The sequence below is a fragment of the Sparus aurata genome, chromosome 3 (genome assembly GCF_900880675.1).
Source record: "Sparus aurata chromosome 3, fSpaAur1.1, whole genome shotgun sequence".
In the NCBI taxonomy this organism is placed as follows: Eukaryota; Metazoa; Chordata; class Actinopteri; order Spariformes; family Sparidae; genus Sparus; species Sparus aurata.
Window position 1 is genome coordinate 14309754 of NC_044189.1, and position 15101 is coordinate 14324854.

General features: G+C 42.0%; 2 protein-coding genes across 2 annotated transcripts in view; both read right to left on the reverse strand.

Annotated features, from left to right (window-relative positions):
* Nucleotides 1-85: 85 nt before the first annotated feature.
* Nucleotides 86-5370, reverse strand: bloc1s4 (biogenesis of lysosomal organelles complex-1, subunit 4, cappuccino). Its single transcript, XM_030412190.1, has 5 exons — nt 4966-5370; nt 2997-3068; nt 2810-2911; nt 1582-1716; nt 86-1436 (listed from the first exon to the last, which is right to left on the reverse strand). The coding sequence occupies exons 1-5, from the start codon at nt 5290-5292 to the stop codon at nt 1338-1340; spliced, it is 735 nt and encodes a 244-aa protein (XP_030268050.1). The 5' UTR covers nt 5293-5370; the 3' UTR covers nt 86-1337.
* A 1759-nt stretch (nt 5371-7129) lies between these two features.
* The window catches only part of pard6gb (par-6 family cell polarity regulator gamma b), a 37216-nt gene continuing 29244 nt past the window's right edge, over nt 7130-15101 (reverse strand). The window contains exon 3 of the mRNA XM_030412188.1: nt 7130-8801. Coding sequence (XP_030268048.1) covers nt 7720-8801 — 1082 coding nt within the window. The 3' untranslated portion in view covers nt 7130-7719. The remainder of the gene's footprint in view (nt 8802-15101) is intronic.

Genomic DNA, 15101 nt, shown 5'->3' on the forward strand with positions numbered 1-15101 from the left:
TCTGAAGCTATGGCCACGACTGAGGGAATAGAGATAGCACAGTGAATAAGGCTAACAACAAATGATGATGCCTATGAAAAGATAATACATTAGATTGTTTATTGTCTTTAAACATAGACATTACATAGGTATGTTATATGTATCTTCCAGGCCTATTAATTATCCAGTGATATCCAATATTTCCAAATGTGATCCACAAAAATAAAACTTTACTGTAATAACTGAAACAAATGGTTAGCCTGAAACAATGTGGGGCAACGTCATCATTTAATGTCAGAGCACGAGGAGCGTATAACACAGGAAGTGCAATGATTGTGTGGCCCCTCCCAGTGTTTGTTGCCTTTTAACAAATACGTAGAGTGTTCTTGTCAGGGGCCGGCCCTGAGAAAAAAAACAAATAGTAACGGGACATGCAACAAAGACACTGTCTCAAAAAATCTTTATGATTCCTTTAAAAACATATAAGAAAAATCAATCTATAAAAAGAACACCTTTATTTCTAATTATTTTGGCAAATAATGAATCACAGCTGGGATGATTTTATGATTGACCCTTGTTGGAAGTGTAAGGGCCACATCCCATCTCTACCCTAAGGTTCCTCCGGTTATTGTTTCAACACTCTATCACAGCCGGCCAAAACTTTGATTCATCAGACAGTCTGACTCGAGAGACTAACACAAATCATCTATAGTGTGCTTTTATTGAAAAGGTGCCATCAACCGATGGAGCCCCATATCAATGAGGCAACTGTCATCCATAGCCAGTAATGTCAGACTAGCAATAAAGTGAATATTTTGAAATGGAAGACAATAAATGCTTAACTGGATGGGATCAATATTGCTTGGGGAAAGTGATAAGACATAAGAAATACAGATTAACTCATAACAGCGTGCAGGTCTTTACAAACACCAGGAACAGGAATGTAATTTATCAAAAAGCTGGGTTAATTCATCACGTAGTACATCTTAAGATCTTTACAGCTCCTCCTATTGTACCTTCTTTTCGAGTGTCCTATTGGCAACAGGGATCTGACATAGTTTTTCTTCACAAATTGTGAAAACAAGACTGGCAGAAATAAGACCCATTTAGGCACTTTTAAAATCATTTTGCTACACAGTTCAGTGCTTGTTGCTGCCATGAAAATGACACTCTTAAATGCAGAATGTCCTTGCGCACTTGACTTCCAGTGACTTGTTCAGAAAGGCTACTATTGCTTTGTTGAGGCCACCGCACCAATAGATCCTCCTGCAGTGGATGGCAGTAAAAGTTGTCTCTACAGTTTCACCCAACAGGCCTCTGAGGTTAGAACCAAGTTATGTGTTTAATGTTCTTGTGTGTCACTGCTCTGGCTGTGATGTGAAATAATCATCTGTCCGGAACACGCTGGGGATATCTTGGCGCTGTCGTGGTGCTGGTCTTCTTGGGCTGGCGGGTTTCTGTGAGTGAAGGGATGCAAAATCAATTCAACAGCAACCCACTTCACTTGTTACTTCATGATTGTTGATGACAATTCATAGTTACTGAGCAATCACACTGACAATGTATAACTAAAATTTAACAAATGTATGATGGAGCTCTCACATTTAAGAAGCCTGGGACGCTCATTGTGCGGAGGATCTTCTTGAAAGCACCGGGTAGTGTTCCTAGTTCTCCCTCCGCCTGTGTGACCTGCTCCTCCATCGCGTTGACATTGGCTCCCACCATCTTTACAAAGGCCTGCAGACACAAAGAATATTACCAGAAAAAGTTGAAGATATTAAGATTCTTTCCAACATTATGTGTTGCAACACCCTGGTTCCCTCCACGAAAAGCTTTTGAATTTTTGATTATTGCACAAAATAAGCTTTAGTTTTTGTTACTTACATGTACAGCAAGAGAATCTTGACAAATTAACAACACTTTTGTGGTTTCGAAAGCATAAATCCAATCGGCAGAAGTAAAATGCTCATGTTAGGCCTAAACGAACAACATCGGGGTTGCATGAATTCAATGTCACCACCATTATACTGTACACACTTGTGCACTATAAATTGATCAATTCACAAGCTGGAAATTTAGAGTTAGAATGTACACAAGTCTCTGTGTTTGGTGTAATGATGTTTAATGTCCTGACCAACTACTATAGTTTCACTTAGCAACTTGTCAGCAACTGCTTTTTTTAAAATAATTCTCAACAGTTCTTATTTCAGGTACAACCAAAAAAAAAAAAAAAAAAAATGACTGAAAAAAAAAAATGACTTTGGAACAAGGGAACCAGAAGTGCAAAAATGCTAACCTAGTTTCGGGATTTACTCTATAATTCACTGTATTTAAAATGCTTACTACATGATTACTAAATGATAAAAAGTAAATATATTAATAATAGAGAAATATTACATTGCTGAAATATTTGGTGACAATTATTTATGAATGTAACAGCTCTTTGAAAGGGGGAGTGGACAAGACAAACTCCATGTGAAAGACAAAACTTTCCTCACTTCTTTTTTATGTTTTGGGTTGTATCATCATCAGCGACTCAGTTGGTGTGTAAACTATTCAGACTTGAAAACAGGAACATATTTCACACCTTAACCAGTGCGTACTTCCCTTGTTCGAAATTAAAATGGTCAGCTAATAAAGATGACATCTGCGCACAGATCCTGATCACATCAGGGTAAAACACAGGTTTGATATCATATTCATTTTAGAATCCCTGAATTTGCTTAGGAGACAAGATACCATTTACTGGATCAAGGAAACATGACAAAAACACCAAGCTAAATGTTTTATAATGTGGTAGTAAACTTGCAAAGTTAAAATGATCATTTACCTCTAACTTATCGATTCTTCTGTATATCTGTCTCATTTCATCAGACTTCTGCTGGATTTGAGGTAGGTTTTCATTCACTATCTGGGAGGTATCATTACGGATCTGGGGGTAAAACACAAAAGGATGTGAGACAAATATGCATGCAATTCAATAAAAATGACATAATTTAATGAGTAGCTTAGCTTACCATATCCAGCATTCCAACAAACTCATCTACTCTTGTCAGCATCTCGTCTAAGCTCTTCTCCAAACACAGGATCTGCAGGAGAAATCATTAAAAGGAAAGGCTGTGAACATTACACACATATTTATTATGTACACACCAATGCTGCATCGAATGCATGGAGCCAGCTTAGGACTTATACGTTTCTGTTCACATCAAATCAAGTTGAAAACACTCGTTACAACTGGAATTCATCAAATTGTTTGAAAAAGGGTCAGCCGAAATCACAGGGCCAAAACACAGTGGCCTTTGTCTTTACACAGGGCCAGCTAGCTAGCTCAGCTTCTTTATAAATTGGTGGAGGAGTGACAGCAATCTGGTGAGTCAGCCATCATGAGTAAAGCTTATGAAATTAAGTCAGTTTCTACAAAATAAGACAATAATCAGCCTAAGTTGAAAAAATCTTGTTGGTGTCTGTGACAGTACAATTAAATTAGAAATACTTGACTGTAGTTTGTACAGTTGCGAGGCAGAAAACAAGAGGTGCGGAGTCTCATCACATGACTTGCATTCAGTCAGTCTTGAGGCATTAATGACTTTGAAGTCACAAGACCCTTACTTGGGCATTACATTATACAGTCTATGCATGTACTTCTACCAGATAGGACCAAATCATATCCCTCCTAAACCACAGAAGGCAATATACAATTGCTTTCACAGGATGAGTGGTATTCCTCATGAATAATAAACTGAACTTCTTGGAAAACTGTGTATTAGTTTTGTAAATTAATGAAATTTACTGTTATGGTGCTTAAAATGTTAAAATGACAATACATTTGGTGAAGGACTTAAGACTCCAATGTAAAAGAAAGATATACATGGCTTGTTTATGCCACATGCAATTAATGTGGTCACAGTGAACCTAAATATGAGATTGTAAACTGAACACTATGGATGACTGTTGTGAAGTTAAGAGATCTTTGTTTTATTGATGTGTCTTGTTTTTCTTTTTTTAAAAAGTGACACTATTTTTTTTTTACCATGACTTATTAAAAAGAGCTGTTCTCAGAGGAAAATAAAGTCTCCAGAACACTGTTTGAAGCTAAAAATGCGGCAGGGTCCGCCACACACAAACAAAGAACAAACAGTAAGAAACTGTGTTGTCCCTTGAGGTTGGTTCGTTTATTTAGTTCATTCAGTCCTGAAAACAAAGACACTTTGTTGATTTAGTTTGGTTAGACATAAGAAAGCTTTCTCTTCTGACTCACAGTTCTTCTCCAAAACTACATAGTGCGCCTTTATTCCTGTGGACATGTTTGTGTTTGGATGTTCTTGCGTGAGACCAGAGACAATTTTCCTGCTCCGGTTGGACATCAAGTTATTGTAATCCTTACTGTCAGATAACACTTTATAATCTTTATAATCATTATGGTCAATTAAACTTTAGGTTATTGTTATTTAGCGCGTCATGAAGCATTTATCAAGCAACTGTAAAGGTTTACAAAGATTTTAATAGGGGACTACTCAGTATGAACAAACCATTTACAAAGTATTGTAAGCAGCATTTGCAATTATAACGGTTTAATAGCATTTCATTGCTCGTTAACAGTGAAATAACCATTAAATGCTTATAAGTTTTACAACGTGTACAATTACTACAAAGTGTAAAGTGTACACTAGTCACTTCATAGTAAAGACTTGACACTTCTTGTAAAACAGTGACTTCTAGCACAGATGCCGTCACAGCTCGAGCCAGTGGCGGCTAACCAGTCACGTCACCACCTTAGTGTCGCTTAGCAACCACTTACCTTTGCCGTTGGTCGAGAAAAACTGCAGTGCTCGTTTCTAGAAGTGTAGCATTACTCGTGTATATTGCAGTAATAAAAGTGTGTACTACGCTACAGCTTCTTCGCAAACACGCTAGCGTTCACTTAGCTAGCTAGTACGTGCGGTGCCCTACACGACTTCGTGTCTGAAAGCCATGAACACAAACCTCTTCGCCGGCTGTCGCCCTGATGTAGGAGGAGTAGCTGAGGGCGGTGTGTCTCAGAACCTCCTCGTCCAGCTCTGAGTTGTTCTGGTCGGCTGTCCCTGGCTCTGCTAATGCTGCTGCTTCGTTGAGACTCGGGCTTTCAGAGAGAACGTTAGCCGCTGCGCCAAAGCTGGGGCTCTGCGACACGGTCCCGCTGCTGAGGATCTCGCTCACCATGGACAGACTGCTCGCACTTTGAGAGACAATGCCGCTGTCTCGGCTTATCTCAGCGCTGGACTCCTCCAAGGGAGACAGCAGGCCCACCCTGTCCACTCGGTGATGGTCCATGTCGCCTGTCTTTCCGAGCTACTGCCGTGTTTTGCCTCTGTCAAATGACCGGATCACGTGTGTTGTGCAGCCGATGGCGGCTCGTGTGGGTCAGAAAAGCGCAGCGTGCAAGTGAAAGTTGAAAACCCTTTCACTTTCTAGTCCACTTTACTGTACTGAACGTTGAGTACATGTATGATTGAAGTACAAAAACTAAACATAAAACGTATTTCCAAACTCTTAAGCATTTCAAAGACAGAGAGAAAACACAAATGTTGTAATATGAATCTTTAATTGAGATGTTTGATCAAAAATGGACTTGAAGTGAAGTTGTAATAACTGGGTGAACAGGGTAATAGTTGGTAATAGGGTGTCAAAAGCGAAAAACAAATTTCTTTTGAACAAGAAAGGCACAACATTATGGTGATATGTCTGATAGTTTGTAGAAAGTCCTGTCATTTGAAATTACAAAACACCAAACATCAGTGATGACTGCTGAAAAAACATTCTGTCCTATAAATTACAATATGCACAGTATTTTGCAATCTGCATTGTACCTTTCATGAGATACCTTGTCATTGCAATAGCAGCCAGCAGATGGCAACCAGAGTTACTGCATGGCAATGAACCCCAGTGGTCTGCCAAGGATCTGCCAAGCATGTGCCCATCCTCTGCTGATATGAACTCAATAATTCATGTAGTTTGAATAGGATTGTGTTAAAGGCCCCGCTAGCAACGTCTGATTGCACAACATCTACAGGGTTTGGGGTCAAATCTGCTGATCAATGGTGCTGACTCCAGCCAAAACGGACTAGCTGTGGGGTCAATGATCTATTAGCTGTTTGAGCATCTTGAGTAAACACAACAGACAAACATTCATTAGCAAAGAGGTGAAAGCTGCTGCTAGAGGGCCTCCCGACCCAGAACACAGCTGCATTCCTGCCACAACGCTGTGTTGAATCTATCAGCTGTGGTGCACAGCCAGGGGTTGATAAGACTGGTTGGATCTGGAAAGAGGTATTCAACCTTCAGTCAGTCCATCTTCCCCTCTGTGATGTCTGCGGCAAATTATTTTGTGATGTGTCCTGCCCACTTCCCTTCAGCCCGACAGCTGCCTCCGACAGGCACGGGCTTGTTCCGTTGAGCTGCAGATTTACACGCCTGGAGTGAGGTGAAAGTGACAATCAACAATGCTCTTAATTGTTCATCATCTTTGAATACCCATATTATCAGTAAACAGTGTGTGGTTTCACCCAGTTTGCTGTAGGTACTGAGGCTGTCAACATCATCAGGGTTTTACTGTTGCTGCAAAAGTGCAATAACACTGCCAGTAATCTCACGCCCCATACGACGCGCTTTGTGGATATGCATTCCTCGTCTACACACGCTGCTGTTTAGGAAGAAAGTAGGATGTTAGCCTATGCTGTGATTACTTACTTTGTCAACTGAGTCATTGAAGAGCTTCTGACTTTTGGCTCCCATATGCCGAAACCATAACAAGACGTTTTGGTGTTGTTTAGTATAGTCCTCCTCCCAAAACCCCACATTCAAGCTGATCTGGAAATATCTCTGGATGTCACGGCTTCTTTGTTTGAACTCTCTTTTTCTAAAGCTGCATCTACTGTGTCTTTAGCAGTCAAAGCCTTTCGCTGGAGAAATAAATCATTTAATAGTTGACTTAAGCCCACACAACTAAGCGATTAGGTGGTGAAATTGAGGATTGAAAATGAGTTTATAAAAAGACAAACTGAATCACACAGATGTTTGTCCGTCAGTCAAAACAACTTTGATACTAGAGGAAAGAAACCAGAAAAAAAATCCACATTTATCACACAATATCATTTAACACTTCGCAGAATTGTGAGACTTAGAATAATTTATTGGAACAGATACAAGGATTTGATCACAATCATCAAGGCATAAAAGAACTATTAAAAAAAAAATCATACTCTACACAGCATTTTATCAGAATATAAGAAATATAGATTTACTCTTTAAAAACATCCATAAGCAACCCCAAGTTGGTCCCAGTAATAAGAATGAAGAGGATCTTAATAAAAGTGGTCACTAACAAAAGATATTAGGCTGTAGGCACAATCAGAACTCTAGGTTACGGTGGACTCGCCAAAATCAGTTTGTTCTGATGCTTATTACATACATACGTACAAATCTTTTGATGTAAGACAAAGACAACTTAAAAAATATGGGAATATTTACAATACATTTTCCTTGTTTCCTGGCTTGTAACTTCCTGTTATCAATTATCTTGTAAAAACAAACAGAAGTTACAAAATTAGTATCTGACAATACGCGCTCTTGCTCATATTTATCCGGCCTGGTGTTCCAGTTTTAGTCTCTGAGCAGTTGGGATGTTGCTGTCTCTGTGTGTGTGTGTGGGGGGGGGGGGGGGGGGGGGGGTGTGGGTGTGTATGGGTGTGTTTATAAGTATTATAGGGTAATGACAGTGCCATCCTCCTCCACCCCACCCCTGGGCAGTGCAAGACTGTGTCGTGGGTCCGATTTCATGGAGCTGAGGATTTTGTGCAGGCTGCCGTTGCTGTGGCGGAGGGCTGGGTTGCTGCTGTGATGTGGAGGCTGTACGTGGTGGTGGCGGTGCTGGGACTGTTGGTGTGGGTTGTGCTGGAGGTTCAGGTCTCTGTGGAGCTGGTAGCTGAGGCTGCTGTGTTGGTGTTGGTGGTGGTGATGGGACCCTCCATTGAGGCTCACCTGGGAGTGGAAGGAGGCGGTGGAGACCACCGACGAAGGACGCGTGGGAGGGCTTGGCGGAGCCGCCGGGCCTGAAGCCGTCGTTGGCGTCTGTTGGTGTGTGCGAGACACACTGGACGCTAGGGAAGTGTTGGACCTCTGAGACGGCCGTTTGAGGCTGCTCTCAATTACGATATCGGTGTCTTCATCGCTCTCCAGGTCGTCCTGGTACCCATGTGCACCAGAGGACATCACCCCCACTGAGGCCACTGACAAACTTGGGTAACCAGTCGACCCGCTGCTGTCAGACGACTGGCCTGAGCTCCCGGAGATCCTGCTGCTGCGGACCACGTTATTGCGCTGGTTCACTGGCTTAACCGTCACAATCAAGTTGTGGCTGTTGGCGATCATCATATCCGTTACCTGATCCAAGGACTTCCCAGTAACCTCAATGCCATTCACCTCCAGCACCTCATCATTGACTGCCAGCAGCCCAGTGCTCTCAGCCAACCCTCCGGGCACCAGCCGAGATATGAAGATGCCTGGGACCTTCTCGAGCCCGTGTGGCGTCACCCGCACGCTGGTTCCATCTCTGATGTAAAAGCCCAGCGGTTTGTCCGAGCCGTGGCGATACAGTCGGACACGGCGGTGAGATTCAGGTAGGATGTCCACATCGATGATGGAGGAGACGGGCCGGAAGTCCTGGGGCATCCCAATGCGGATGTGTGGCCGCTTGCGGTTGACGTCATTATTGCGCAGCGCAACCACTGCCTTCTTCCTACGAGTTATTGTGTTGGTGCCAAAGTTAGCATAGTCGACCTCTTCTGCAAAGACAAAAAGAGACAGAAACGGGAAGTATTAGAAATGACATTTTCAGTACTCCAGTTTCATCATCGTTAGAGGTGCACAAGGTAATTCGGGAGAAATATAGTTGATAGGTCTTCAATTACTGAGGCTTTGTGTATTGTCGTGCAGGCAGCACAGGCTGAAAACATTCTCTCTCCCATGTGTACCCCATATGTTAAAGGCAACCAGGAAAAAGGAAAACTAAACTACTCTAAAGCACAACAAGATTGAAAGGGGAGGATTGAGAAAGTTAAAACAAAAAAGTTTTCCATCCTGGAACTACAAAACCTGTACATGAACACTGCATTCTTTGCCTTTAAATCAAACCACCTGCCTTACAAACTCAAAAACCTTTGTTCAAACTGTGCACAGATGTGCTTGAAAATACTTTTCCTGTGAACGACCTGCTAATCATTTATACAGATTTTGTGACATAACACAGTTCCCATTACTGCAGCCATTAACGAGGCCTGAATGCTTGCTGGTTTGCTCTGCGACGGAGTCAAGCATAAAGCCGACGTCTATACATTAATAACGACATGGGAGCATGTCAGCTGGATTCACATAGGGCTAATACTGAGACTCTTGCTGTGTGCATGTTCTTATGAAATGCTGAGTGTGCAGAGCATTCCTGCCTGTGCTGACAGAGGTGAACCACCCTTCTGCTACCAGGCTGCAGCTGTAGGGATCCAGTGTGCACTCCTGCACCCAGATACACAGGCACATACATGTACCATCCTTGGTAAAAACATGCTACCTCTTAAAAAAATACTTGCTAGAAGCTTTTACTACGATTAAAAGTCAACAGAGGGCGCAAAGGGTGTAATGCAATGTGGAAAGAATAAACTGTGAGGGAGGTCAGTTTGAGATTTCAGTTGAAACATGATGTTCCCAACTAGAGATTTAAAGCAATCAATAAAACAATGAAAACCTTCACAGAAGACTTAATCACCCACACAATAAGAGTGGCTTCTTCAGAACACAGCTGCTGCCAAACATGCAGTGGCTTACATAAAATAAAACAAAAGAGGAAGGATTAAGAAAAAAACCAAAAAAAACACTTCGAATGGATTCACTAAGTTGTGGCTCTGACACCGTGGGAGACAGTTAGAAAACGATGCAGGGTGTGCTCCGTAATGAAAACAATAATAACTTGATCGCTCTCTAATCTTCCCTCCTCAGGAAGACAGGAAATCTGGACCCAGCGAAGCCTGATGCGACAGGAAGCGAGGGTCCCCAGGCGGGAGCATCAGCTCCATGCACTTCCATGGCGACAGCAATGAGTCATCTTTGCCCTACTGTTTGGGACACCTGCTTTATGAAATTATTTGTGGGTGAGCGCACTGTAATTTCTGGCCCCGTCTTCAAAGTACACTGTGGAAGGAGAGAGGAGTGCTCCGAGCGGAGCCAGCTGGCCAGGTCGTCCGTCCAGCCTCAGAGCAGCGTGGACGTCTGCCATACGACTCCATATGCAATGCTGACTCATTGATACAGGTTTTCTCCTTTGACCACCTCCTCCTGCTCCCCCCTGAGCAGAATGTTGACTAAGCAGCTTTTTTTTTTTTTTTACTCCTTCACAAATTAAATGTCTGGGGGAAAAGTGCATAATTCTCGCTTTTGTGGGTGTCAGCAGGGACACCAACCACAGCACACATGCGGAATTGGTGTGGACTAAATTGGGGAAAAATAAAAATGATAAATGAGCGAGTGAAATAGTAGATTGACGTCTCCTGGCGCGGCATGAATCAATGATGTCAAGTGCTCACAGACTCAGCCAAACTGCTGTGCCAAAAGTGCGTTACCCAAGATAAAGAAATAGACTGGAAAATTCCTCCTATCAACCTTTGCTGCTTTTTAAAAGCTTCTGAATATCATCAAAACGTAAAGTGAATTGTATCCTTGATTTTCTGTGCATGTCACGGCAGACGCCGATTTGATTGAATCCAGACAAGCAGTTTGCTACAGGGCTGGAATTTCTGCCACAAGTGCAAGTCTTCCTGATGGGAACCATGTTGGAGGGGAATCACCGCAGAGTCTCATTACAGGTCTATGGTATAACACCCTCCCTCCTTCCACACCCTCGCCGTAGTCTGAAACCAACGCCCGCACCACATCACCAGCTTACTTTGCAGGACAGAGGGATCTTTCAGTCAGAAATCCTGAAGTGTACAACTATAATTACGCTTTCTATTTGTAATGTCAAACATGTGTTCAACAAAATCCCATAAGAAGCCCATGTTGGTGTAATTTGTTTAAAGAGACCTACAAATACAAAGACAAGCGGTGAGTTTCATACGTCCTAGGGCAATAGCTGAAGAGGGAAGATTGAAGTTAAGCTGAGCAGGGGTTAAATCTGGGGTTCAGATCACCTTGTGCAGATTATACTGATCACAAATCAGTGCGAGCACTACATGTTAAAGGGCCTGTGTCTAAATTATGTTTCACCAATGTCCTTTATTGTCTCCAACAACGCTACACCAAAATACATACACATCCCTCAACTTTATTTTTTCTTTCTAAAAAGGTCAAACCAGCTACTGAAGAGTGAACTGTAGTTGTCGCCACAGTTAGTCAAATGTACTTATAGTGACGTCTGTTTAACTGACTAAAAAGTTAGTTTAGGTCTCATGCGTCACATAACCCAGCTAGATAATTGGCAGACGTCGAGTTATGTCACAAAGTTTGTGGAAGAATGTATGCAAAGTCAGTCAGGCATTCAAAAACCACCAAAACAGCCGCAGGTGAAGCAGGTAAGGGTTGGGCGATTGGCTGAGTCCATTCCCGGTTGGTTCATTTGGGCATTTTTGTGGCCAGTGAGGCATGAAAGAGCCACTGCCCATCGTCCGACTCTCATTCAGTGAGCTAACACATTAGCACAAAAAGGCTAGCAACTCCAGCATGAGGAGCAAAAATACTTTCACATCTAACTCAATGGATTAAGGACTTATTTGCACTAAAGTTGGTGATTGTTGGGACAGTGAAAATGCTAGACAAGATAGTTTTGGTGAGTTTTTACTTTTTTTCTGTCAAATTTGAATGAAGTATGTCTTAAGATGAGCTAACAAGTCAATTAAGCTAACGTTAGAAAGTTGAATTCAGAAGGTGTTAGGTTGTACTTTTCTGTTTATAAGGAAAACAGGTGTAAAAAAAATATAATTTATTTTCATTTTGTGAGTTAATATTGTCTATTTATTAGCCTAAAAATCTAAGGTAGCTTGTGGAATGTTGCAAACTCGTTTGTACACATCTAGCTGGCTAATCATTAACCTGTTCAGATAGCTGAACCCTAAAACTGGTACACTATACAGCAAACCCTGAAGTCGTTTTCTGTTCCAGTAAAAGGAGAGATTCTTAATTTTTTAATTGCACTAGAGCTGAAATACATGTCCCAGTCAATCACTTAAATAGTTTCCCGACAGAAAATAAGTCTCCAACTAATTTGGAGGGATTCATCAATTCTAAATTCTCTAATTTCTTTAATGGAAGTAAATTGAATCTCTGGGTTTGGACTGGTTGCTGAACAAATCTTGCAATCCAAAGACGTCACCTTGTGATTAGCTCACCAAACCATCAATCAGTTAAATGAGAAAACAATCAGCAGATGATGAAAATTATTGGTAGTTGCAGGCATTACATTGCACTTTGCCTTGAATCAGAAGCACGACAGAAGCTACAGCAAATTCCCCTGGTAAGTAAAACCACTGGAGCATGATGGGATTACAGTTTTTGAAGATTGCCAAACGAATTAAGACGTCGAGTCGTAGAACCAGACAGTGGTAGCAGAACCCTGCGTGTCTCTGGATGTCTGCAGGCCTGGGGTATTATATTCAGGACCAGTGTATTCAAACTGAAAAGAGTTTTTCCACTGCAAACTTAAAACATTATGTTCTCTGCTACTGTGGGAGAAAAAGAAAACTCAGCTGAACACACCCCGCAGTAGAAAATGTGTTGCTTCACAGTAAACCTGCATTTGCTTCTCCTAAAGTTTTAACTAAATGCAGGCTAGGATGATGCTGGAAAATTACACCGCTCTTTAAATTACAGATCAAAGAAAGAGTTTTTAAACAAGTCCAATCTCATAAAGGTCACTGATCCCTTCAATGAAACTTTGAACTATCAGGTGCCACAGCTTTCTAGTCTGAACTCAATCCTACCGGGAGTGGGAGACACACACACACACACACACACACACACACACACACACACACACACACACACACAAACAAACACACACACACACACACACTCTGGTGCACAGCTAAACTAAGTGAGCACGTTCCAGTCGATCACACAAAGGTTATCGTAACAACTCCTGACAAACCTAATCCCTGCTACACCGAAGCATGATGGGTAAACCAATGTGAACCCGTTAATCAAAGACTGTCGGTTCACTGCCAGGCATTTGCAGGCTAAACGGCACCTCAGATCAAAGCCTATTAGAGAAGCTTTGTGTTCCAATTAGCGGTTACTCAAAATTTCCAAAATGGTGTTTAGTCTCTCTCACATGTAATTCACTAATAAGAGTGTATAAGAGAGTATAAAATGACAATTTAGGGGATACACAGGGAGGATCCAGAAGCACACACCAGCTGTTTGCAATTACCCTGAACTTTTCTAAACTTAATCAGCGAATGATACCCAAAATATGGCAAATAATGAGGCTAATGCTGACAGGGACGAAGAAAACCTTAATTCACTTAAATAACATTAAACATCTGTGGTAAAGATGTGGTAAGGGTAATATGAGAGCTGTCACACAGCTTGGTGGATAAAGAAAGATTCCATGTAGCCATGTTTTCCAGCATTGTAAACCTAAGTTCTGTCTTGCAATACTGGCATAGAGTAATCCTGAAAAGTCGTTATGTTCAGGAAATACTGGAGCTGAAGTCCCATGAGGCCAGACAACCCCAACTAACACGGCTCCAACCCACACAAAGTTGGGGGAAAGAGGTCAGAGGTGGAAAGCTGGCTTCTGGGTGACTTCAACATTCTGCTCTCTGCTGGTGTGTGAATGCATGAGTCAGTGTGTGTGTGTGTGTGTGTGTGTGTGTGTGTGTGTGTGTGTGTGTGTGTGTGTGTGTGTGTGTGTGTGTGGGCATGACACTCGAGGAATGTGGTGGTAAACGTAGTTGGAGATATGTCCGAGCAGGTTGAAGACCTGCGTAACTTCTCGAGACAGGCAGAGGCTGCTTCGAACCCAAAGCAACCGGCTATTTCAAGCTCGCCATGATACGGTTTAAGTAATGTGACCCATCACTGGCAGATTGCTAATCATTTTCACAGACACACTCGGTGCTAATTCAAATGGAAACTGAGAACTAGGTATTCACTGATATGTCTTTTTTCCAGGGCCAATACCAGTTAATTACCTGCAAAAAGATACCTGCCCTACCACCAGACTAAAGAGCAGCTTGTTTTCTTCAGGCTGTGAGACTCCTCGATGCATCCTGCACACTCCACCCTAACATATTCTATTCAGACAAGTAGAACAGTCTGGTAAATTCAGAAAATTACTTTAATGTAATGCTGCCTTTAAAACCAAGAGAAGACAAAACTTGTGCCACAACATAATGATATCCAAAATCTAAGATGATATTTAGTTTAGAATGATATAATATCGGTATATTGTCCAGCCCTAATCCCAGTCTTGAAATGAACCCTGAAATCAATGTGTTATGTTACACTGGGGAGAAAAAAAAACAGAACAATTACAAGCCAGCTAGCTAGGTGGTGTCTGGTTCTCAGTTGCTGTTGAACGCCTCATGCTGTTCTCGTGCTTACAAAGCAAAGGAAAAAGAGGAAAAACAGTCTTTGTTCCACTGAAGCCCACCTCTTGTTAACCAGAGCTGTGAAGAGAAGGCCCTTTAAAGTCCTACTGCTTTTCCACCATCTCTCATAAAAGACAGGAATCTACAGTGTTTTATGATCAACCATTAGGGCCTCATAGCACACTTGTTCCTGGCAGGTCTTCCAACATTCACTGCCGACTCAACACAACCGTAAGCAGAGGCTGAACAGTCGATGGAGGTGAACCAAAACACAAACACACTTATATTTTGACGACGAGTTTTAAATACTTCTCATGCCTGGGTAATTGAACGTGTGATGCAGCCATTGACGCGAAAGGGTGGGGTATTACTAACATTAGCTCCTGGCTTTACACAAGCAAATATGCAACATCACAGCCAAAACACGCTTTTGGTTCACCTCAGCAGCACCACGATCGCTGCGCTGAAGTTCAGACTAATACAGTTTTAAAAGGTGTTTGGGGCCGGCTT

Bases quoted from the DNA above. Each gene is read 5' to 3' on its own strand.
- bloc1s4 (XM_030412190.1), bottom strand. From the start codon at position 5,292: ATGGACCATCACCGAGTGGACAGGGTGGGCCTGCTGTCTCCCTTGGAG. The intron at 3,069-4,965 runs GTTTGTGTTCAT...TTTCTCCTGCAG, and splicing joins GGGCGACAGCCGGCGAAGAG to ATCCTGTGTTTGGAGAAGAG. The intron at 1,717-2,809 runs GTAAATGATCAT...TTGTGTCTGCAG, and splicing joins GAAGAATCGATAAGTTAGAG to GCCTTTGTAAAGATGGTGGG.